The sequence below is a fragment of the Pleurodeles waltl genome, chromosome 5, assembly GCF_031143425.1.
Source record: "Pleurodeles waltl isolate 20211129_DDA chromosome 5, aPleWal1.hap1.20221129, whole genome shotgun sequence".
Lineage (NCBI taxonomy): Eukaryota > Metazoa > Chordata > Amphibia > Caudata > Salamandridae > Pleurodeles > Pleurodeles waltl.
In genome coordinates, this window is record NC_090444.1 from 1,867,850,104 (window position 1) to 1,867,876,355 (window position 26,252).

Here is a 26,252-nt window from a genome sequence, read left to right on the forward strand (position 1 = left end):
CAGTCCTTTACAGCAAAGCAGTCCAGTGAGTCCTTTGGGCAGCTTCTCTTGGCAGGTTGTAGGTTCTTGTGCAGAGTGTCTGTCCCAAGAAGTGTGGGGTCAGGGACCCAGTTTATATACCTAAAAGGGCCTTTGAAGTCGGGGAGACTTCAAATAGTGCTTTTGAAGTGCACAAGGTCCCCTTTCAGTACAAACCTGTCTGCCGGGGTCACAGTAGGCGGTTTGGCAGTCCTTTATGTGCGGGCAGGCCACTGTCCTTTGAAATGTAAGTGTCCGGCCCTCCACCCTTCCAGCCCAGGAAGACCCATTCAATATGCAGATGTGTGCAGGTGTGACTGAGTATCCTGTGTTTGTGGTTGTCTGGATGAAATGCACAGGGAGCGGTCAACCAGCGAAGTCCAGACGTTGAGTGGAGACAAGCTGTAAGGCACAGAAGGATTTTAAGTGCAGAGAAATGCTCACTTTCTAAAAGTAGCATTTCTAAAATAGTAATATAAAATCCAACTTCACCAATACACAGGATTTTCAATTACTATTCTGGCCATACTAAATTTGACCTGTTTACCCATCTCTGATCAGAAACTACCACTCAAACAGTATATGGGGGTAGCACTGATGTTAGCCTATGAAAGGAGCAGGCCTCACAGCAGTGAAAAACAAATTTAGGAGTTTTCCACTACCAGGACATATAAAACACACAGGTATAGGCCCGGCCTTTTTCCTACACCGCACCCTGCCCTATAGGTTACCTAGGGCTTACCTTAGGGGTGACTTATATGTAGAAAGAACGAGTTACTTACCTTCGGTAACGACTTTTCTGGTGGATACATTAGCTACCTGTGGATTCCTCACCTGATGAATACTCCCATGGCGCCAGCATTCGACGGAAATCTTCTTACTAGTCTCTGCACGTCGACGAGGACGTCACTCTAGCCCACGCGACGCCGTCTGACGTCATACAGGCAATAAGAGGTCCTCGCCGACGTGCCGATGACAGTACCAACATTTTTTACGTGCATGAGAATAATAATAACCCAATGTAATGAAAGAGCAAAGCAACATCTCTTAATATTGTAAATCACACAACATTGCAATAAAATAGCTGTAGATTTAATATAACCTTTTTTTTTTTTTTTTTAAACAAATAAATATATATATACATACGAATCATGTATATACACAATATATATAGATTTATATATAAATATACACATATATACAAATATCATATATGCAAAATGTATTGCAACTTTGAAGACCAAAAGGAGCACACTCAAGGATTGCTTGGAGAGACCAAAAAGGCAACGGGGAGGCGGGTGGGACCGTGAGGAATCCACAGGTAGCTAATGTATCCACCAGAAAAGTCGTTACCGAAGGTAAGTAACTCGTTCTTCTGATGGATACAACTACCTGTGGATTCCTCACCTGATGAATAGAGTCCCAAAGCAGTACCACGCCCGGCGGTGGGTGCCTAAATGGTCAAACCAAGAAATCCTGCAGCACTGACCGTGCAAAATGACCGTCCCTTCTGACCTCAGAGTCCAAACAGTAATGTTTCACAAAAGTGTGAAGGGACGACCAAGTTGCGGCCTTGCAGATGTCGACCACAGGAACACCCCTGGCCAAGGCCGAAGAGGCCGACTTAGCTCTGGTGGAGTGAGCTCTAATGCCCTCAGGCGGATCCTTCTTTGCCAAAGAGTAACAGATTTTAATGCAAAGAACAACCCACCTGGAGAGTGTTCTCTTGTGGACTGCCTTTCCTCTCCTCTTGCCCACGTATCCGACAAACAGCTGATCCTCCAGCCTGATATCCTTCATTCTGTCGATATAGAAGCTCAACGCCCTTTTTGGGTCCAGGCGATGTAGTCTTTCTTCCTCCTTTGAAGGATGAGGCGGAGGATAAAACGTGGACAAAGTGATTGTCTGAGCCAAATGGAAGGGTGAAACAACCTTCGGAAGGAAAGCAGCCTTGGTCCTCAACACCACCTTATCCCCATAAAACGTTATATAAGGGGGTTTAACCGATAAGCCCTGCAACTCACTCACTCTCCTTGCAGATGTTATAGCTACCAGGAATACTGTTTTAATAACCAAATACCTTAAGGGGCAAGAATGCATAGGCTCAAAAGGGGACCCCATAAGGAAAGTCAGGACCAAGGACAAATCCCATTGAGGCATAACGAATGGTTTTGGAGGATATTGATTCAGAAGACCTTTCAAGAATCTGAGAACAATAGGGGATTTAAATAGCGATGGTTGGTCTGGAAGACAAATGAAGGCTGACAAGGCCGACAAATAACCCTTAATGGTAGCCACTGCACAACCTTTCTGCGCTAGAGACAGTGCAAAAGACAAAACACGTGACAGATGAGCATGTAAGGGATCAATCTGTCTCTCTCCACACCACATAACAAATTTAGACCACCTATTGGCGTAGATAGATTTAGTGGAGTGTCGCCTGGCCGCTAAGATAACATCCACTACATCAGGCGGGAGAGAGAAGGAACTCAGGTTGCCCCGTTCAATCTCCAAGCATGTAGGTGCAGACTCTGGAGGTTGGGGTGTAAAACCTGCCCCTGCGACTGCGAGAGGAGGTCTGCCCTGAGAGGGAGACGGAGCGGAGGGCACAGTGAGAGTTGGAGAAGGTCGGAGTACCATACCCTCCTTGGCCAATCCGGAGCTATTAAGATGACTTGGGCCCGGTCTTGGCGAATTTTCCTCAACACTCGAGGAATCAAGGGTATGGGGGGAAACGCGTAAAGCAACTGGTCGCACCAGGTTATCTGAAACGCGTCCCCCAACGCTCCCTGCATCGGATACTGGAGGCTGCAGAATAACGGGCAATGCGCGTTCTCCCGAGTGGCAAACAGATCTATCCGAGGAAACCCCCACATCTGGAAGATTAGACAGACCTGATCTGGATGGAGACGCCACTCGTGGTCTGCCGAGAATTGGCGACTGAGACTGTCCGCACGTACATTCAAGACCCCGGCCAGATGATTTGCCACCAAGCAAATCTGATGGTCCTTTGCCCAGGACCATAGCCGAAGAGCTTCTCTGCAGAGAAGGTACGACCCTACTCCTCCCTGTTTGTTTATGTACCACATCGTGGTAGTATTGTCCGTCAGGACCTGTACCGACTGACCACGAAGGGATGGGAGGAAGGCCTTGAGAGCCAGACGTACAGCCCGTAACTCCAACAGATTGATATGAAACACCTGTTCCTCTGGAGACCAAAGCCCTTTGATCTCCAGATCCCCCAGATGAGCTCCCCATCCTAGGGTGGAAGCATCCGTTATGACCGTGGCCACTGGTGGCGACTGCGCGAACGGCTTTCCCTGTGAAAGATTGTTGCCCGCAATCCACCACTTCAATTCCACAGCAGCATCTCTGGAGATCTTGACAGTACCTTCTAAATCTCCCTTGTGTTGAGACCACTGCCTTCGGAGGCACCACTGAAGAGCCCTCATGTGCCAGCGAGCATGCGTGACCAACAGAATGCAGGAGGCGAACAGACCGAGCAGACGAAGGACCTTGAGGACTGGAACTACCGCTCCATTTCGAAACATTGGAACCAATTCCTGAATATCTTGAATCCGCTGAGGCGGAGGAAAGGCTCGACTCAATGTTGTATCCAGTACTGCCCCTATGAACAGGAGGCGCTGAGAGGGCTCCAGGTGAGATTTGGGCACGTTCACCGAAAAGCCCAGGTCGAACAACAACTGGGTTGTTGACTGCAGATGATGCGACACAAGCTCCGGGGACTTGGCTTTGATCAACCAGTCGTCCAAGTAAGGGAATACTGCTATCCCCTTCCTTCTGAGCTCCGCCGCAACCACTGACATCACCTTTGTGAAGACTCGAGGTGCTGAAGTAAGACCAAACGGGAGGACCGCAAACTGATAGTGCTGCGACCCTACCACAAACCGGAGATACTTCCTGTGCGACTTGAGTATCGGGATATGAAAGTAAGCATCCTGCAAGTCGACAGACACCATCCAATCTTCCTTGTTCAACGCCAAAAGCACCTGTGCTAGGGTCAGCATCTTGAACTTTTCCTGTTTGAGGAACCAATTCAAGATCCTCAGATCCAGGATTGGTCTCAACTGACCATCCTTTTTGGGAATCAGGAAGTATCTTGAGTAACAACCTCGACCCTTTTCCTGCTCTGGGACCAACTCTACCGCGCCCTTTGAAAGGAGGACTTGAACCTCCTGTTCTAGCAACAGGAGGTGTTCTTCTGAACAATAAGATGGGCGGGGCGGGATGAGGGGCGGGAACTCCCGAAAGGGAAGGGCGTAGCCTTTCCCCACAATGCCGAGAACCCAAGTGTCCGTGGTGATAGACTTCCACTTGTGGAGAAAATGCTGTAATCTTCCCCCTACAGGAGAGGAGTGAGTGGGAAACGGTGGAAGCCTAAGGCTGCTTCCCCTGCTGCACCCCTCCAGAGGACGAGGAAGAGGCAGAGTGCTGTTGAGAGGCTCCTCTGGTACGGGCCCCACCCCTCCCCCTCCCTCTAAATGACCTATAGGGGAGGGAAGAGGCGGGTTGCTGGAACCTCCCCCGAAAGGAAGAGGAAGAAGAGCCACGCCCAAATCCCCGAAACCTCCTGAAAAATCTAGAAGAGGCAGAGGAAGAAGGAGCTTGCAGTCCTAACGATTTGGCTGTGGCTCTGCTCTCCTTAAATCGTTCCAAGGCCGAATCTGCCTTGGCTCCAAACAGTCTGTCCCCATCAAACGGGAGGTCCAGCAGGGTCGACTGCACATCCGCAGAAAACCCTGAGTTTCGGAGCCAGGCCTGTCTTCTTGCCACCACAGCCGTGCCCATCGCCCTGGCCACCGAGTCGGTCGTGTCCAGCCCAGACTGGATAATCTGGGTCGCGGCAGCCTGGGCGTCCGAGACCACATCCAAGAGACCCTGGGGAAGCTCCGTAAATGAAGACGAAATATCATCCATCAGAGCATGGATGTACCTCCCCAGAATGCACGTTGCGTTGGTGGCCTTCAACGCCAAACTGCATGACGAAAATATTTTCTTGGACTGCGCATCCAGTTTCTTGGAGTCTCTGTCTCCAGGCACCGTCGGGAAGGAACCAGGCGCTGACTTTGAGGAACAGGAGGCTTGCACCACCAAGCTCTCCGGCGTAGGGTGTCTAGAGAGAAAGCCAGGGTCAGATGGTGCAGCTCGATACCTCCTGGCCACAGCCCTATGAACGGCCGAGGAAGACACCGGCTTCTTCCACACCTCCAACACCGGATCCAGCAAAGCCTCATTAAATGGCAAGAGAGGCTCAGCTGCAGCAGAGGCCGGATGCAATACCTCTGTCAGCAAATTCTGCTTCGCCTCTGCCACTGGCAAAGGCAGGTCCAAAAAGCTCGCTGCCTTCCTCACCACAGCATGAAAGGAAGCAGCCTCCTCCGTATATTCCCCTGGAGATGAAAGGTCCCACTCAGGGGAAGTGTCCAGCCCACTGGCTGTATCCAGACCATGTAGTCCGTCTCCAGAGTCCTCAATCTCTCCCTCCTCTAAGACTCGCTGGTACTCCTGCTCTTCTAAAAGACGGAGAGCACGCCTCCTCGAATGAAGTCTCTCCTCGATACGCGGAGTCGACATGGCCTCTGCCGACGTCGAAGAACGGCGCCGATCTCCAGAAGCATCTGACGCCGCGTCCGGCGCCACAGGCAGCTTCGGCGCCGAGGTAGGAGCCGGAGGACGAGGTCTTGGAGCCGATGGACCAACCGGAGTCACAGAGCAAAATCCTGACTTCGACGGAAGGGCAACCTCCGGGGCCGAAACATCCGAAGCCACCGGAGCGGCCACCGACGCCGGCACCGGCGCCGAGCCCACATTCCCAAAAGGGAGAAAGGGCATAAAGGGTGCCGGCCGAAGAGGCGCAGGATCACCCAACGAAAAGGCCAAGGGCCCCGAAGGACCAGCCGGAGCAGCTCCTGGAGCCATCTGCTGAAAGATGGTATACATCGCATTAAGAAACGCGGTACTATCGGCTCCAGGAGTGGGAAAAGCCGGATACTGGGGTGCCTGGATCGAGGGCGACCCCGACGCCGGCCTCGACGTCTGCGACGCCGGAGAAAACACAAGAGGCTGCACCACCTCAATCACTGACGCCTGACCAGGCGAAGTCGGTGACGCCGGAGAGGGCAACGGCGTCGATGGATGCGGCGTGACCGTGGGGCTGACCTCCCAAGTCCTCCGACGCCGAGCCGAAGGTGACCTCGAACGAGACTCCTTGCTGGAATGACGTCGTGAGTCTCTACGGTGCCGGGAGTCTCGATGACGCCGGTGAGACCTTGGCGAAGAAGACTTCTTATGATGTTTCTCCTTCTTCTTTGACTTTGCCATGAATAACTTGGCCTCACGCTCTTTGAGGGCCTTCGGATTCATGTGTTGACATGAATCGCAAGTCGAGACGTCGTGGTCGGAGCTCAAACACCATAGACAGTCGGAGTGAGGATCTGTAACTGACATCTTGCCCCCACACTCTCGACAGGGCTTGAAACCCGACTTTCTCTGAGACATTATTACCGCAGAGAAGACTACGCAGCAGACAATACACTGTAACCACGAAGGTAACAGTAGCTCCCTCGAAGATAACCGTTTCGAATGCACGGAAAAAAGGGAACTGTCATCGGCACGTCGGCGAGGACCTCTTATTGCCTGTATGACGTCAGACGGCGTCGCGTGGGCTAGAGTGACGTCCTCGTCGACGTGCAGAGACTAGTAAGAAGATTTCCGTCGAATGCTGGCGCCATGGGAGTATTCATCAGGTGAGGAATCCACAGGTAGTTGTATCCATCAGAAATACCACATACATACACGGATACTTCTTTTTAAAGAGTGACTCTGTGAGCACGACGAGTAATACTGACGCATTTACCATTAGCTGAACGCCAGACACACGCAGAGAGCTCGCCTCACCTCTGACATGTTGATCACCCCGACGGCCAGCGACTTGTACCCCAGAAAGGTGCGGTTCTTGTACCTCTTCCGCCGCTGCAGCATGATCTGGAGCTTGTTGGCGTCTCGCTTCAGGAAGTGGGGGTACTGGTGATGGGAACACAAAGAAGAGGTGAGTGAGATGAAGGAAGGACTCGGGGTTCATCTGTAACATAGAGAAGCAAGAGGCATGCACGAGCGTGGAAGGGATCCCACCTTCACCCCACAGCATCACTCCGCAGAGGGTGTGGCGTCTGTGGGTGTCCAGTGGGCACTGAATCACCCCGTCACACTGCAGCACCCTGTAGGTGCATGGAGCAGAAACAGCAAACGTGGTTCAGTGGCATGAACCCGGAGAGCTTCGTACTCCAACCTTCACTGAAGTCATGTGGATTCATCTGGAGATCAGTCTCACTCTCAAGGAACAAAAGACACAGCCTAATATCAACTCTCTACTGAAGTGAAATCATTGCTCCCAAAAAGCATCTTTAGAAGAGCAATTCCAGCCCGTGTACTCTCGCATCTGGATGGTGGTAACACCCTTCTTCCACTCCCACGTTCCACCCCTTAGGAGCATCCGACACATCGCAGCAAGTCCTATCCAGGGCCGGAAGAAATACAACCAAACCGCCACGAGTCTGACTGAACACCAATGGCTCCTCACACCATCTTCAAAACCATCACGACCAGCACCCCCGTTTATCTTGCTAAGAACTTCACCATCTCCGGAATTTCTTGGCACACCCGCAGCCAGGACACCATCAAAATGCAGACTGTGAAGTGTAAAAAGCAAAACCAAAGCAATAGTCTTCTCCATGAATGTACCCAGAATCTGGAACAAGATCCACATATCATACCACATACCCACACACCTAACACTACATCTCAACACAGTAACCCCCCAATAACCAGCTTCCTCTCATTGCTCACTGCCTGAATACTTGCATCTGAACCGCCACAGCGCCCTGCTGCCTGTTGGGCTGGATTGTGCTGTACAAATACCACATCCACCCTTCAGTGCTACCCCAAAGCTGCTCCAATCCGGAAAACAGCCACCGCTTTGAGGAACTCCATGTGACAAAGCATTAACTCTCCATAACCCGGCTGCGTCTCCCATCACTTGCTGACTGTGTCTTCGCTTCTGAATCAGTACAGTATCTCCATCGCACCATACAAACCCCATATATATGCACATATGTACAGAGTCCTACAAACCCCACACATATGCACATGCCTACATTTGTCCTAAAACACAGATGTTAAAAAATGGCTGCCTCTTCTAGGGAAGGAGTAGGGAAATGGAGGGAGAACCGTTCACCTAGAAGGGTTAAAATCAGAAAGTAATGTTTAGAAGGTAGTGTCATTTTTTCATTGGTTCGGGGTATGTTGTAGACTTTGTTGAGGTATCGGTGGGAGGTTATTGAAGGCAAGGGTTGAAAAATACGGAATGTTTTGGCTGGAAGAGTCTTTAGCTGACCCTATGTGGTTATTGTAGCTGCAGCTGAAAGTCTGGAGAGCGGTGTGTGCACCGGTGTGATTGAATGTTTATTGATGATTTGTGGGGTTTTTGACTGAGCGGGAAGATAATCTGTATTAATGGATTGTGAAGTGTCACAATGAGGGTGGGAGTGTTTGTCTGTTGATGGTTGTGATGGGTGTTGCATGAACGGTATGAATTAGGGAGACTGGACTTCTGGGGTTTCTTGCATTTTCTTTTGGGGTATGACATGCATGGGATTTATGAATCTATTAGTAGAAATGATTGAACAATAAGGTTTTAGTTGATCTTAGGTCATATATGAGCTATAAATGGCAAATGGGTGAACTAAACAATGGATTACTGTTTCACGACCCATGATCCATATGATGTAAGCTTATAAGATTTAATTCCATCTTATCTATTAACCAGAATGAATTTCAAGAGCTCTGTAATGCAATTAATCAGTTTGTTTTATTGACGTAACTTGTTTACAATCACCAAGTGCATAGATGTTGATTTGACAAGCCTAATGTATATTAAATGAATTGGTGCTTTGGGTTCTTTGCAATTTTGAAGATGTAAATAGTTTATGTGATCCATACATGATCACAGGATGAGAAGAGATTAAAATGCAATACGTAAAAATGAATCTATAACAACAGTTAGTGCTCTACCAAGTAGGCCAATACAAATGTCTAAGAAAATGTGTATGAGATGCAACAAACTTGTTTAGATGTATTAATGATGAAGTTATTAGATGGAACAAGGAATGAGCTGATGAAGAATATGTCTGCAAATCTATTACTGAAAGAGGAGGGGCCCTGGTGCACGACCCCTGCCCATGTTAGGGATTATTATTAAACGTAAAGACCTATCTATTTTGTTTTTACGAACCTATAATGGAGACTATCTATAAGTGTTTTCATTATATTTACGGTGTATATTTCTTTTGTTTTTTCAGCCCTGATGAAGTCCCAACAGGGGACAAAACGCGTTGGCTTGGCTGTGTGTCCAACACTTGCCTAGTTGTGATTTGAAAATGAATGAACAATCTGTGTCTGATAGATGACGATTGTAGCCGTTCTTCTTTGGATAAAACTACAAGACTTCGTTGTGGATGTAAACGATGCCCACCAATGACCGGGAGCATTAGAATGAACAAAAAACTTACGATGCAACATACGTGAATTTGGTATTTAGGAGAGCGCTCCTCCTTCTAGATGAGTTGAAGGTTTGCTTGTAGGGTGGTTAGTCCTCCAGGAGTTAGGCACCCGACTATACAGCACCATACAGTTGGGATGTTCCTGCTATAGTATAAATGTTGGGGGCCTAGTCACCAAGGTAACCTCCATGCAAATAAGCTAATGTTTACATTTTCTTACAATTTTTAGAAAATATACTATTTTTGACTGTTGGCCATTTACAAGTGTATATGTATTACAAATTGTAAACTACATGTCCCCACCCCTTGAATTCAGGGGAGGAGCATAAATCACAAGTGTAAAGTTATGACTAGTAACTCTGCACAGGTTCAGGCAGAGATCACCATTGAGTGGGAAATCTCTCTATGGCAAAGCATAAGAAAAAGTTACAACGTTTATTACATTAAAAAAAAAAAATAGTACAAATATTTTATGATAACTATTAATGTAAATTATTTGTACTGTATACATTTATTTTCAATGTATAACAAAATGTAAAAAGTCACAGCATGATTAACTTAATTTTTAATTGAATATTGCATTAATGTAAATATATTAAATTAAAAAAAATTAATATTTATTTAATAAAATCCCACCTAAAGTAGGTTGAAATGTATTTAAAAGTTATGTAAACATTACATTAAACTTTTCCTTTATTAAATTCAAAAGGTTTTTAATTTTTTTCAATAATTAAAATTTTAATTTATATGTATAATAATGTCTGTAACATTTGATTAAACGTATATACATTTATAAAAAGTCGAAAAATATATATTTTTTTTGTATATTTCCTATGGGGAGTTATTTTAGGTCCCAGCCTCCACTGCTGGGAGGTACTGAAGTACCAGCGGATCGCCACGTATGACGCTGGACTTATCCCAGGCCTGAGCTTCACTACATTTTCTACTGCTCTGGGTCCTTCTTGGTGGTAGTAAAGTTAGAAGTGTAGTTTGGGAATGAGATTTAGCGCATTTTTGTGGGTGGGCGCATGTCCCTCCCTTAGCCCCTCCTCACTCTCCCCTATTGGTCCTGGAGATGTCCGTACAGACAGGAGAGGCGGAGCTGAGACCTCGGCGGGAAGGTAGTGGACAGAATCTTGTGGTACCTGACCAGCACTGTTGTAGAAATACTACGCATACTACAAAATACAGGGTGTGAATAGGTTGTGCAGTTTATTAAGTGCTTAGCCACTTCTTGGAGCAAGATGCAAGCTAAATAAACCACCTTTAAAAACTCTGTAATCACCATTAGAAACCAGTTATGATCAGGTGATCTATCACTACATATAAAGCCATCTCCGAGTTACAGCTTAAATGATGATTCTTAGCCTTCCTTTGTTGTGAGAAAATATAAGCTTTTGAAACAAAATATAAAACATCAAATATGAAAAACCAAGGTGAGCATTAATACAGGTTTTAACAAGGAGTCCTAGAGCCCTGCAATGCTGCCTTCAATGTTCTGGAAAGGTAGAAGGGTGCAGGGAGGGTATTGTACGATCCAACTTTTGGTGGGGGGTGGGGTGACAATGCCCTGACTGTTGCTGCCATTGGACAGCCTGAGGGGGTGTGACAAAAAAGATGCAAGCCATAGGTTGAGAGTAATGGGAGGGATCTTAAGTCTCGCCTGAACCTCCTAAAATCTGGTTTCAGCTAAAGGTAACTTGAGGGGAGGAAGGTTCCAGAAGGCGGGTGGCTACAGAGATCCATGGGATATCTTAAGTATTTTAGCACATTTTCTAAAATTTAACAAAGTAGAATTTGTAAATGTGCATCTTCACTCTGCACGTAGCTCAACTTAGCAGTGACTGATGTCTTGGGCACCCTTTCCCGAAGAATGACATGCATTAGAACATTGGAATGTTGGGAGCGCCATTGAAGACAGTGGATTAGAACATTGGAATGTTGGGAGCCATTGAAGACAGTGGATTAGAACACTGGAATGTTGGGAGCCATTGAAGACAGTGGATTAGAACACTGGAATGTTGGGAGCTCCATTGGAGACAATTGAGGAGCTCTGGGGTTCTAATAGCCGATAGAGCCCGGAGCTCCAATATTACAATGTTTGTCTTTCACAGCAACAGCTGTGAACAAAGGCCTCGCGGAGCCCGAGGGGATTTCAAGCCTCTTGGGTTCCATGAGGCCTTTGTTTTTCTAATTAGAACATTCTGCTCTGACAGGGCGGACTGTTCTAATAGCTTTATACCTCGCCGTAGTAGGGCTATACCGGCCATTAAAGGCCCACTCCCTTTAACGCTTGAGCGGCCCTTTCCTGGCGAGTATAGCCCGCAAGAGTGGGGTATTCTATGGAGGGGGGTCACAGCCCTGCAACAGCAGATCCAGGGGCACTCCTCTATTACAGGGTGTTGATCATTGGACGAACGTCTGAATCCAGGCCAGAGGCTCACGATAACCACATAAAATACATTTACATACAATGAATTTCAGTTTACAAAGGGAGGTATTACACAGATTATATACTGTGATGTCCGCTTGTTAACCAGTGAACGTAAGTTGCGTCCTGCTTGTAGGAGGCTGGCCTGGCTTGTAGTGGGTGCCAGAGGTACTTACACCTTGTGCCAGATCCAGTTATCCGTTATTAGTAGAATAGAGGTGTTTCTAGCAGCTTAGGCTGATATAAGGTAGCAATGGCAAAGCAGCTTAGGCTGAACTAGGAGACATGTAAAGCTCCTACTATACCACTGGTGTCATATGCACAATATCATAAGAAAACACAATACACAGAGTTACTAAAAATAAAGGTACTTTCTTTTTATGACAATATGCCACAAGTATCTCAGTGAGTACCCTCAGTAAGAAGGTAAGTAATATACACAAGTTATATGTACACAAACCGAAATCAGGTAAGTAAGAGTCAGAAAAGTAATGCAAACAGTGTAGAATTACAATAGGTTGCAATAGGCAAACATAGGTCTAGAGGCAACACAAACCATATACTCCAAAAGTGAAATGCGAATCACAAATGGACCCCAGACCTATGGGAGCTTGTAGAGGGTCGCTGGGACTGTAAGAAAACAGTCAGGGTGTCCAAAATACCCCACCCCAAGACCCTGAAAAGTAGGAGTAAAGTACACCTACTACCCCAAGAGAGCACAATAGTCGTGATAGGGGGATTCTGCAAGAACAAAAAAACACCAGCAGTCCACTGACAACGGACTTCCGGACCTGAGGACCTACAAGGCAAGGGGACCAAGTCCAAGAGTCCCGACAGTGTCCAGTGGGGGCAGGAGCCCAGGAAACCCCGGATGAAGGTGCAAGGAAGCTGCCTCCGGGTGCAAGAAGCTTGGAATTCTGCAAGAACGAAGAGGACTAGGAACTTCTCTTTTGGAAGACAGATGTCCCACGTCGCGATGAAGGTTGCAGAAGTGTTCCCACGCTGAAATACCGCAAACAAGCCTTGCTAGCTGCAAGGGTCGCGGTAGAGATTTTTGGGTGCTGCTGAGGACCAGGAAGGACCAGGATGTCGCCCCTTGGAGGAGGAGACAGAGGGGGCGCTCAGCAACTCAGAGAGCCCTCACAGAAGCAGGCAGCACCCGCAGAAGTACCCCAACAGGCACTTAGAAGATTAGTGAACCGGAGTTCATGCAAAGTTACAAAGGAGGGTCTCACGATGTCGGAGGCCAACTCAGAGGGTTGAGCACTGCAGCACAGAGTGCTGGGGACCCAGGCTAGGCTGTGCACGAAGGAAATCCTGGAAGAGTGCACAGAAGCCGGAGCAGCTGCAAATCACGCAGGACACAGGTTTGCAGTCTAGCGTGGGGAGGCAAGGACTTACCTCCACCAAACTTGGACTGAAGAGTCACTGGACTGTGGGAGTCACTTGGACAGACTTGCTGTGTTCCAGGAACCACGCTCATCAGGATGAGAGGGGACCCAGAGGACCGGTGATGTAGTCTTTTGGTGCCTGTGTTAGCAGGGGGAAGATTCAGTTGACCCACAGGAGATTTCTTCTGTGCTTCTGGTGCAGGGTGAAGGCAGGCTACCCCCAGAGCATGCACCACCAGGAAACAGTTGAGAAAGCCTGCAGGATTAAGCGCTACAATGTTGCTGGTAGTCGTCTTGCTACTTTGTTGCGGTTTTGCAAGCGTCCTGGAGCAGTCAGCGGTTGATCCTTGGTAGAAGTCGAAGAGGGAGATGCAGAGGAACTCTGGTGAGCTCTTGCATTCGTTATCTGAAGAATTCCCCAAAGCAGAGACCATAAATAGCCAGAAAAGGAGGTTTGGCTACCAAGGCAGGAGGATTGGCAACCAAGAGAGGAAAGAGCCTATCAGAAGGAGCCTCTGACGTCACCTTCTGGCACTGGCCACTCAGAGCAGTCCAGTGTGCCCCCAACACCTCTGTTTCCAAGATGGCAGAGGTCTGTGACACGCTGGAGGAGCTCTGGGCACCTCCCCTGGGAGGTACTGGTCAGGGGAGTGGTCACTCCCCTTTCCTTTGTCCAGTTTCACGCCAGAGCAGGGATGGGGGATCCCTGAACCGGTGTAGACTGGCTTATGCAGAGATGGGCACCATCTGTGCCCATTAAAGCATTTCCAGAGGCTGGGGAGGCTACTCCTCCCCAGCCCTTCACACCTATTTCCAAAGGGAAACACCCTCTCTCAGAGGAAATCCTTTGTTCTGCCTTCCTGGGCCAGGGCTGCCTGGACCCTAGGAGGGCAGAAACCTGTCTGAGGGGTTGGCAGCAGCTGCAGTGGAAACCCCGGAAAGGCAGTTTGGCAGTACCCGGGTTCTGTGCTAGAGACCCGGGGGATCATGGAATTGTCCCCCAATACCAGAATGGTGTTGGGGTGACAATTCCATGATCTTAGACATGTTACATGGCCATGTTCGGAGTTACCATTGTGGCGCTATACATAGGTAGTGACCTATGTATAGTGCACGCGTGTAATGCTGTCCCCGCACTCACAAAGTCCGGGGAATTTGCCCTGAACGATGTGGGGGCACCTTGGCTAGTGCCAGGGTGCCCACACACTAAGTAACTTTGCACCCAACCTTCACCAGGTGAAGGTTAGACATATAGGTGACTTATAAGTTACTTATGTGCAGTGGTAAATGGCTGTGAAATAACGTGGACGTTATTTCACGCAGGCTGCAGTGGCAAGCCTGTGTAAGAATTGCCATAGCTCCCTATGGGTGGCAAAAGAAATGCTGCAGCCCATAGGGATCTCCTGGAACCCCAATACCCTGGGTACCTCAGTACCATATACAAGGGAATTATATGGGTGTACCAGTATGCCAATGTGAATTGGTAAATTTAGTCACTAGCCTGCAGTGACAAATTTGGAAAGCAGAGAGAGCATAAACACTAAGGTTCTGGTTAGCAGAGCCTCAGTGATACAGTTAGGGACCACACAGGGAACACATACAGGGCACACGTATGAGCACTGGGGCCCTGCCTGGCAGGGTCCCAGTGACACAAGGACTAAAACAACATCCATATAGTGAAATATGGGGGTAACATGCCAGGCAAGATGGTACTTTCCTACACTGCTCAACTTATCCCCCGATAAACTTCCAACGCCTTATTGTGCTTGATAATAAATGAATCTAAGAGCCTCAAATCTATTAACACAACCTTTAAACACATTCACCTCAATAGTCACCAGCTGTGCTACACAGATCTGTCAATACCAAACCCTAATTTAAACTCTTTTAATTGACGTTACAACTTCAGTTTAATTAGTTTCATTAATCCCAACACAGTGCCAAGCTACCCTGATGTAGGATAATTAAATGTGCCTTTTCACCTTGTTTCAACCCTTCCTCCTCGCATCGCCTTCTCCTTGTCTCTCCCCAAGGACACTGATCTCCCCCACCCACACAAACAGCAGATATTTATTGTTGCTCAACTTGAGAGTACTCGCCATAAGAACCTTGGGAGTATACGAGGGAGAGCGGGCACCTGCATCTAGGGCAGTAACTTTGGGTGAAACACAGATCCATTCATCATATCCATTAGTGACTGAGACCAAACGCCCCCCTTCTGTCACAGGGTTGGGGTACACCATGCAGTAAACTCTCAATCTAAAGAAGGGGACAGGGTGGGTGTACATGAGGATGGTGGCACCCCTCAAATCTGAGGGTTCCCTATGTCTTGTATGAAGAGAAGGCCTCGCGTGCATTGTATCGAGGGAGCTCCAGCGGTATTTAGAGAGAATATTGGAAACACAAATATCATGGGACAGAATATCGTGTCGAAAATATTGAGGACAAAAATATTGTGAAGGTAAGTTTCTATGGGCAAGTAAAGTTGTACCATGTGTAACTCCACATACATGCACCTTGGAGATATACTTATCTTCAAGGTACATAGATGTGGAGTTAAGAACAGTAAATCTGTACGCACCTATCTGCACTCACCTTCTCCATATTTTGGACACAATATTGTCCACGTGATATTGGTGTTTCCGGTATTCTGTCAGTGATCCAGCTGCTTGTTTTAAGCGCCATCTACTGCGCTGGGGGGGGCGTGGCCAAGATGGTGGCCAGTGCCGTCCTGCTGCGAGTGAATCCCCCCAGAGGCATTATCCCCCCTGTGTCGGGTTCCGCTCCGAGAGACCCGGAGGTGGGTGCCTGTCTTTCAGTGGCTGTGGGACCCGACGGGCGTGACTGGGAGATCCAGCCTATGGAGACTGGCAGACTTGGCACCAACAGGATTTGCTGCGCATTCACGGCTGCAGAAGAGTGGGCCATCCAGGGTGCTGAACCACTTCATCCAAGAGGACACTGACAAACGGTCCCGCCTGAAGTACGGGTGAAGTCAGGCCTTGGAGGCACTTAGGACCTCAGTGGGGGCAGCCGCCTGTTGGCAATCCAGGAGCCATGCAGTACCCTGAGCGACAGCCAAGGGAGGCCCGACATAGAAACATTGGGGTTGAAGGAACACCTGTGTGAGCCTGACTGGGGCCCCCGCATGGACACTCACAGCAGACAGTGCAGGGTGGTCCCTTGTGGAATTTTGCCTGTTTTCAGAAGGCATTTTCACTGTCATAGGCTCGCATTGGGCCTAATGCAGTGAATGGGAAGGGGTGACATAGAGGGTATTTTATGGTTCAGGGTGGAGGTTTGGTGTTTGGGGTGGGCCAGGGGGTGAATCTAGGGTTGTATGTTGATACTAAGCATGGCTCCTTGTGACCTGTAGCGTATCTGGAGAGACAGTGCAGTCTGGAACCCCCCTTGCCCCAGGACTGACCTCATGTTGCCTTCTTGTGCACCACCTGTGTGTAGACTGCTCTCGGTTTAGTGGTGGGGAGACTGAGTATGACCCCCTTGTAAAGCACACATAGCAGTGACACAGCGATATCTATAGGGCTGGGGGCTTCCGCACCCTCTGCCCCCAAACAGTGGCACCTAACACTCTGCCACATCTAATTTCAGGACAGTCGAGATGGCTGCCCCTCTGTGGCCTGTAAACAGATGCAAGAAGCAGCACTGGTCCCCTGGAGAAAGCGGGGGGAGGAGGGAAGAAGGCAGACAGGTGGCACCTCTAGAGAGTCGATCACCAACAAGAGAGGGTGAGCACTAAGGGACCTTAACCCTACCTCATTGGGTCCAAGCGCAAAGCCAACTACCCACCTGGCTCAATGGAGAAGCCAAAAGGGACCAGGCTGCCCCAATCACCCCCTAATGACATGTTCGACCATCTAGGTGCGTTATCACAGGGAGCAGGACCCTTGTGTCAATTTGAAACTACCTTGGGTGAACACTCAAAGCAGTTTGATAGTTTAGTGCAGTCAATACAAGACACTAAAACTACCCTGGAAACTAACATGAACACAATCTCACTGGAAGAGTCCCTGTTATGGGCTGACCACCAGAAAATAGCTGAAAGGGTTGATGACACGGAATCTACCATTACTACAATGCGCCCTACTCTGAAGCATGAGCAGTCAAAGATACAACTTAAGAAGGCCGACATCAAGTGCCTGCATTTGAGAGCAGAAGACACAGAGGGGCGATCGAGACATAACAATGTTCGCTTCTTAGGCCTCCCGGAGAGGACTGACAACCGAATATGGAGCTGTTCCACAAGCAGTGGCTAATGAACATAGTCCTAGCAAGGAAGGTCCCCAAATTTGTTTCCAGTGAAAGGGCTCACCGGACCCCAGGTCGCCCACAACCACCTGGAGTGGCCCCACGTCTCATAATCCCATGCCTATTGAATTACAGGGTCAGAGACCTAAACCTTCAAGCATTTAAGGCCAAAGGACCAAGGCCTACCCAAATTATACCAAAAGTAGAGCAGGTAATGGACGGAATGCTGAACAATGTCAAACATTCACCACCAACCACAGATCTGGCCATAAATCTATCACTTTTTTGCTCGCCACGCCATTCCGGTTTGGATCCAGCCATATGCAAATCAGTCTTGACCCTGAACCCCAGGGGAACAGCCCAGCCCGAACTGCCAGGCCAAATGCTACCTAGACCGGAAACAAGAATCCTGGGACTGGTTTTGAGGTATCATCTAGCATCAGACAAGCTAGCTTGAACCCAGTGACATAGCGAGCACACAACCAATGTCTGGGCATACCCGGCGCACTTACGGCCACAAAAGCTAAAAGAACAGATGATGGACCGAAAGCTGAACAATGTGAAACATTCACCTAGCCAGAGCTCCAGGTGGAAATCCATTGTTTTTTTTGCTTGCCACGCTATTCCAGTTAGAACCGGACTCATGACGGAGTAACTCATCTGTCAATATCTAAATCAGGCCTTAAGTTATGACTTAATGCTGACAGAAAATGATTGGCCACCTAAATTTGTCTGTACTCTCCCACGGGGTGGGAGATGTCATTTTGCCACCTTTCTCAGTCCTTGTCTGGACACGCTAAAAGACGCCTATACCGCAGAATGGCCTCTAGCACAGGCTACAGCGCTCTACCGCAGCCACATGGGAGGGGGTCAGGGATTCCCCGTATGATGTCATTCCGATACGATCCATTCCAAAGATACAACCTGAATATCTGATTAAACATGAGGCTAAAGCAGGGAAGGAGGGAAATTCTCTCACAACTTGAATGCCTGGGAGTACCCTGTGTATCTTCTATTAATAACCCTTTGTTTCCCATTGCAAAGCTGGAAAATTCATATAGAATGGTCTTAGATTACAGACACTTAAACAGTGACACACGCACATCTGCAATACAAAACTGACATAGCACCGCACTAATGGGCAAAAAATACAAAACAACATTGGATATTTCTAACGTTTTTTTCTGCCAAAATCTAGGGCCTGAAAGTCGGGAAACAAGCACATTCTCCAGGTTGAGTTACCCAACAGAGATTCTGTTTACCTCAAGGCAATAAGAACAGTCCAGGATTGTTCTCAGCCCGTGTGACATCAATATTGCATGATATTGATCCTGAGACTTCCAACGTAGATGACATCTATCGGAGAGATGATGACCTCAATACACACCAACCCAAGGTGGGTCGCACTGTTTTGTAATTCACCGCACAGGGCTACAAATTTAATTTTAAAAAAAACAGAGTGCTTTTCTTAGTGTTCAGCCCAACCAGTTGTAGGTAGCAAACCCCAATACTTCACACTTGTGCAGCCGTTTGTTGGGTGATGAGGGCTGGTAAACTCCACCCTGAAATAGCCTAGATGCAGACCCTCGCAGACTGTACAGCACAGAAAGCCTTGATCTTGGCACTGGAACACACGTATTCTGAACTTTCTACCCTGATTGTGTGCTACTGGAATTATCCAGTCCTTTAAAGAACACTTGCACTACTGGTGCATTAATGGGGTCAGGGAATCCAAAGGAAACACCGTAAAACACACATTTTTGTGGGAAAAGGTGGCTGATCTCAAAGACAAGCTGCCACAGGCTCATGTAGTACACACATTGGGTCACCAACGTGTCGGGATACACGCCGTAGGAAACTCATTGTCAGATGATGCTACCAACTCTGCAGAAGCTACGGCTTCTGTTGCTGCGATAACTCATTCCCATACGCGCTTGGATGATGAAACACTGGCTTCTGTGAAAGCGTCGTCTGATGGTGAGCCCGAACCAAAAGCAAACTCTGCAAAATAGTTCTTCTGTGGAAACTGGCTAAAGAATCCATTCTGTAATTCCCCAGCCTGCCCTCATCCTTTGATGCTCAATGATGCAAGCCCTTGTCTAGTGACTGTGGGTTGCCTGAGCGCACCTCTTGCTTCCACTGATAACACTGCTCAGGGCCGAACGTATACGTGTGCGTGTGAATGTGGTGCCCCTTCTATTCTCCATGGGTATGAGCTCGGGGAACAAGTCCCTGAGACACCCCTATGCACTGCTGTTTAGTGTGAGTGAGAGAAATGATTGATTTAGTTCATTTTCCCCATAAAACAGTGAGCTGTTTCTATCAAAGTATGACTTATTATCACCACTAAATCAGCTTTTCCCTTTAGAAGGCTTAGTTTCCAGATTTCTGGTACAATTGCAATGAACTAGAGACATACTATGGAAGAGAACAGCGAACTATGGCTGTGGCCAAATGTTTGATTTCTTGAGTTCTGGCAATGGACCAATGTTGGTTTCCACAGCGATCAAATTTCTTTTGTACGGGTCTTAGGAAAACACAAAGTTGCACTGTGCCTACCATTCTCCAGCAGATGGCGCAGAAGATTGTAGGGATGGTGTAATATAAGTGAAATTAGAAAGATTTGTGCATCTGCTGGGCTGATCTGGATTGATGCACTATGACTTGCTCCAATGGTTAGGGTAAGCACCCCTGTAAGAGTGGCCAAACTGAGCACCAACTGAAATACTGTTTGACTGGCCTGTACACATGTCCATTGTTCTGCTGTCAGTATGTGATAGGTTGTTTTAACAGTCACAATGAGTCACCTTAAGAGTCAAGTGCTGCAGGCCCTTCTTGACTCAACACCATCAGCTGGACATGATCTTCAAACAGGAGATTGGGCCTGAGTGACCTGTGAAGTGTGAGGGGCTGACCTCCCAGACACACGGCTCTCGCACCAAGAAGGTGTCCCCAGCTGGAGCAACAATGAGGGCTAGGGGCACCTTCAACTTCATCGCCTGCAGTTCTGGCTGAAGGATCGCGCTAGAACCTCAGTTCCAGAGTACCTAGCCTCCATTCTAGAGTATCTTTTTGCATCAAGTACTCGCAAAATCTGATATAAATATAAGGTAGAGGAAAAAGATCAGTTTGAAGAAACTTTGAAATTCCCTAAGGCAACAATGTCCGACTCCTCTACAAGCCCCACCAAGAAACAGCTATGGGTGCCTGCAGTTTTCTTAGGGTTACTGATTATGGTATCTGTTGATTTCACACGGATCCCTCTTACTTCAAAATAGGAACATTGAATGACACTGAGACTTTGAACTTCTTTCCCAGACTTACAATACAACTGAACATCAAGGGGATGAGCAAACATGCTTTGAGGGAACAAGAACAATGTGTAATAGAAAGTGAAGTTACATGTATTACGTCATTTGATGTTTGCGCACACCAGCTCCAACGGTGCCTAGTGGGTAACAAATGACAGAGGAGTATCACACATCACGTTTACCAACTACAGCTGTGAGAGACAAGGATCAGCATGGACCTGTCAAAAAAGAGTTGTGACGCGTTACAGAGGGTACAAGTGTGGGGACAACAGTAGGAGGAGTGGGTTGTTGCTGGGTTGCAAATAGATTAGTAAGTAGTGGCCAAACTACGCTTTGAGATTCCCGGTGGAGGAGATAAATGTCTGTTCCTAATTACACACACAACAGGCGTCTAATGACTATCTAGGGTTTGTTGATGTCCCGTGTGTAACATTGCCTACACAAACTACCACAGATAGCGATACATCAGGCATGTGCCGAAGGCTGAGCAAGAGGTCCTAAGGATGATGCAAGACAGCAATGGTGCTGATTACCCAAGGTACTCAGAGCATGCATTTGAGACACACTATCTAGAGCAAAACACTGATGGACGCGGGACTGTGCCAGAGGATTAGGAAAACCTTGTCACCATTGATTATCAGAGGAGCAGATGTGGAGACTGGCTAAAGAATCCATTTGATTTTCCCCAGGTCTGTCCTCATCCTATGATATCCGATGAACAGGCCTGCAAAACGTATGCAAAAGGTCGGATGCCCTTTATTGAACTAATGCACCCTGGCAGATAACCTGTAATGCAAGGCTTGCTGGAAACACACACCCCACGCGACATGCATCGCTTCATTCGCCAGCAACAGACACACATCTGGATGGCCACATAGGTCTGGACAGGGGCTGTGAAGAAATTGGTTTCTTTTACACCTCGGAAAGTGCCAACCATCTGAGTAATGTGAAGGTCACACCTGTGGTCATCTTGTATCATGCTGCCATCATGAAATATAGTTTTACTGTAATTGGTTAGTTGCCTAATATAACACCATGCATCTTCTGATCAACATCACACCATGTATTTGAAAAAAAAAAAAACCTTTCTGTTGTTCTGACTGGATATTGTTTTTTCACATCTTTGTGTTTTTCATATATAAAAGATCTGATGGAACGTCTCCAAATTGGTCATGTGTTCAAGGACACATGGCTCCGTGATCACAAATATACTGCATTTTGAACTTGGCTCTGTCTGTGTCTCTTTATTTTTAAGGAGATCCCACATCACCACTTAAGTGCCTAAAACACTGCCTTTACAATACCAGGGGTGGGTGATCGCATGATCCCCAACTAAGACCACAGACTGCTTCCGATTAAAGCAGCTCATTAGCGTGTTGCTTCTGCCCATGCTCGTACAGCAGCTACAATCTCACTTTTGCAGAAACGCTATTGATGGCCTGGTCTTTACAAACAGGCTAAGCAGTATGTGCTTAGTTGTGAGATTTACCAACAAATAAAGGGTCCACTGTAAAATGCCACCACAGACAGCTCACTTAATTAATAACTATTGCAGTGTGTGTAAATAGACCATTGTGGTCCCGCACAACCAGATGGGGCATACAAATATATTCTTGTTGCTGTTGATTCATGCTCCAGATTTCTATGCGTGTGGCTACAATGACTAGCTGACACTCAAACTGTTATTAAAGATTTGCAAGACTTCATCAAGACATATGCAACTGCAGCATTCCACTCAGACCAGGGCCCTGGCTTTGCCTCAAGGGTATTGAGGGACACCACGGCAACAATGGGTGTTGGGGTGCTTTACGCCTCTCCATATCATCCAGAGGGAAATTCGATTGTGGAGCAGAAGAACCAAGACTTAACACAACCCTTAACAGCTAGGGTACTAGGTTCAGTTGGCAGTTGGCTCTATTACCAGTATGGAGCCCAGAGAGTGAGCACTAAATAATCTGCCTAGAAGGTCTTTGGAAGGACGCACTCCTTAGAAAGTCCTATTTGGGATATCTAGGTACATCCCTGATCTTGATGGCCCTGGCGAGGATGCAGCAGAAACACCATTTGACATAAATGAATGTGTCCTGCAGGAAATGGAACACTTCTGTGATGACAATTTATCACCACATGCCGCCACCTTGGGAATGAGGGATTTGCCACCACCCACAGGCTGGATTCCTGAAGTTGGGATCTAGTCCATGAGGAGATACCTGTGAAGAAGGAGTTGGGCCCATCATACCGAGCACAGGTTAAGCCCTGGGAATACACGGTACCAGAACTGTTGTTCTACCACTGCTGCCTGGTACTAAAGAGAACTGTTTCGTTTCAGTTGACAATGTCAGATTGCATCATGTGGCCAATCCTGCACAGTAGACTACGAGGATTGCTGGGTAGTTCCCTTGCCCCTCTCACTACCATTCAGGATATACCGCTTCAAGCATTGAACAATGCTGAAATGATTTCCCCGAGCTCGGGGAGGGCAGAGAAGGAACTTTTGTTGATTCCCATCACCACTTCAACGACAAGAAATGTCCAGAATATAAATTTGTAGTTTTCCAATGCAACACAGATGGATGGAACGGTCTGTGATGAACCACAGATGGATACATCTACCAGTTCCCTTTCACCTGCACCGGCTCCAGTTTCTGCACAGACTGCTTCTGGCTACTCTGCTGACACTGATGACTTCTCTTAACTCCTCAGCATCAGCTACCGTACACGCATCACAAATACGCAAGGTTTTCAATAGGCTTAAGCATAATGACTTGATTCGTCCATGGGGCTAGCTGTGGATACTACTGGCACTGTTTACCTGTCTTCTATGGACTGGTTTTGTCATTGTTTTCTTTCTGCAGAAACATGATCATTATCTTCTGAATGCTTTGCTGCTGAACTGGTGGGTTAGGGTTTAAAGTCTTACTTGTGCTCATATAAAGTCCAAAGAGACTTGTCCCTTGTGAACATTTCAGCTGTTCCAGTTCCTGGTGGGATTGCTTGGGCTAAAGTACCATTTGGTAACTTCACCTTTAAAGAAAAGATTCAAATTCCATATGTTTTCATATAAATGAATGATATTATGACGCCAGAGGTTGTTTCTGATGACTGGGATGAAAAACTGTAGATTCCATGCTTTCTGAGCTTGAATAATACACTGTATTTGAAAGTGAAGATGTTTACATGAACACTGCAAATTACGGGGAAATGTTCTATTATCACCATTATGGACACCATTTTCTACACCAAGCTGGTCCCTCAAGAGTAGTTTACAATTAGACACAGTGGGAACATTGTCCGACTCCACTAGTGGGGAGTCCCTGAACATATGTAAAAAAGTTTTTTTCTTTTACTGGGCACGATGTTAAAAATGCTAAGTCATATAATTTCAAATTACCTTCTTTAAAAGCAAGGAGAATGTTGATAACTGACACGGAACTGATTTACTCAGATTCCTTTGCTTCTCAGTTGCCATAGAAGGTTATGACTATTGCAAGCAATCGATTGATCTGAAAAGTGAGTGGGGAACAAGATAGGCAAATACAAGACATAGAAGCTTTATTTACAGCTTGCCTTATTCCACTGCAGATAATATTTCTGAATTACACCGTAAATCAAACAAAGCACGAGGTGTGTGAGCTGCCCTTTGATTACAAACGTCTAAACAGCGATAAAGAGATGTTTCTTAGCAGTGAGACTTCTGCAAGCCATGCTATGGTTTGCAAACAGATGGCCTTGCACGGCGCATGTAACGTGTCCGTTGTAAATTTAGCCTGCTATCTGAAGGGTATTCCCGTCCCTTTGATTCGCCCGGTGTTTCAGATACTTTCAAACGGGAGTTACTTAATGCTGAGTGATCAAGGTTGCTTTGGGATGAGACCAGGTGACGCTTATGGGATTTCGGTCTCTCAAATTGTAACTTGTACATTTCCCCCCACATATGACATAAAAGAAGCAGATTTATGGCCTCACATTGCTACTTATAATGTACATTTTTCGGATTTATACCTTCAGCCATCCATTCACTTTTTTTTAATGTTGTTGGAGGATTCCAGATGACATTGTCATTAATTGGAGGTATCCTGCTGTTCCTGTTTTTGCAATGGCTGCCCCGTCTCAACAAAGAGAAATGATGGAGCTTCCACAAGCCCAACTGTGCCGCGAACGCATGATGCAGTATTTCGGAGCACCACACTTGGAAGAACTAGACAGGAATGTATCACTGTCATTTCAACCGGTTCTTAATTGTGTGCAGCCCGTTTTCCTCTGCTTATGATGCCCTTTTGAAGATGCACTGGAGGTGTGTCTTGCCTTACAACATGCACCTTCTGTGGACATAAAGCTGATGTTATTGATGAGGGTTCATTGTTGGACTTGTCCACTGAGAATGTGGTTGTTGCGAGAAGCCTTCTATGAGCCGCCCTTTGTAGAATTAGTGGCTCCTGGTGCTTCAACATCTGGCACAGCATGGAACGCTGACCCCTCAGTCAGAAATGTGGCTGAGATGATGGATCATGTGTGCTCCTTCCACCTTTTGACTGACGAGCAGGTGGTTTTATCGTCTGCCGAAGTGGGGTCTATCCTGGACTCCATTTCCAATGATGTGCTCAGAGACCTTCTGCGGGATCATGATTATTGGTAATTTGACCAGTTTTAAATTTGGCCGCATAATTCGGCCTCATGTGCTTGCCAACTTGGAAATTTCTATCTCTTTTACATATATTTCAGTCTGCTTTTAGGTAGTTAGCAATAGTACAGTTCATTTTAGGTCTTGGAGCCTGCACTCCTGTACCGATAATGGGGAAGGTGTTGTGCGTTCCCTTTAGCGCCTAGATTGGGCACCCTTATTTTAGCTCTAGGCACGTAACTTGTGCCCTTTCACATACATACACATTTTATTCCTTTTACTACATTTTAGCACAGCTCGCTTTTCAGCTTGCTTTTATTTTTATTTTATCAGTTGTCTTTTTGAGAAGGCATAGTTGTTTGTGTTTTACATTCAGCAGTCCTTTGCATGCATTTTACTCTGTGCCCTGCTCAAGGCTGTCATGTTTATTACACAATAAATTGTTGCAAGAGTTACAGAGTCAATCCTCAACTACAGACATATTATGGTGTCGTCCCTGTTCTTAGAACACAACATGTTTTGTTATATAAATACCACATAGGCCTAAGGAGGGTAGAGGGTGTGCCAGCCATGGCTGCTCGAGAGTGTATACCATTTCGTTGACAGTTTAACTGATCCTGACCTTGTCTTTCC

At 47.1% G+C, this 26,252-nt stretch overlaps 1 protein-coding gene across 2 annotated transcripts in view; it reads right to left on the reverse strand.

Annotated features, from left to right (window-relative positions):
• The window catches only part of LOC138296905 (phosphofurin acidic cluster sorting protein 2-like), a 617,149-nt gene that overhangs the window by 358,093 nt on the left and 232,804 nt on the right, over positions 1 to 26,252 (reverse strand). For both annotated transcript variants that reach the window (XM_069236419.1, XM_069236418.1), the window contains exon 4: positions 6,937 to 7,062. In XM_069236419.1, coding sequence (XP_069092520.1) covers positions 6,937 to 7,062 — 126 coding nt within the window. The remainder of the gene's footprint in view (positions 1 to 6,936; positions 7,063 to 26,252) is intronic.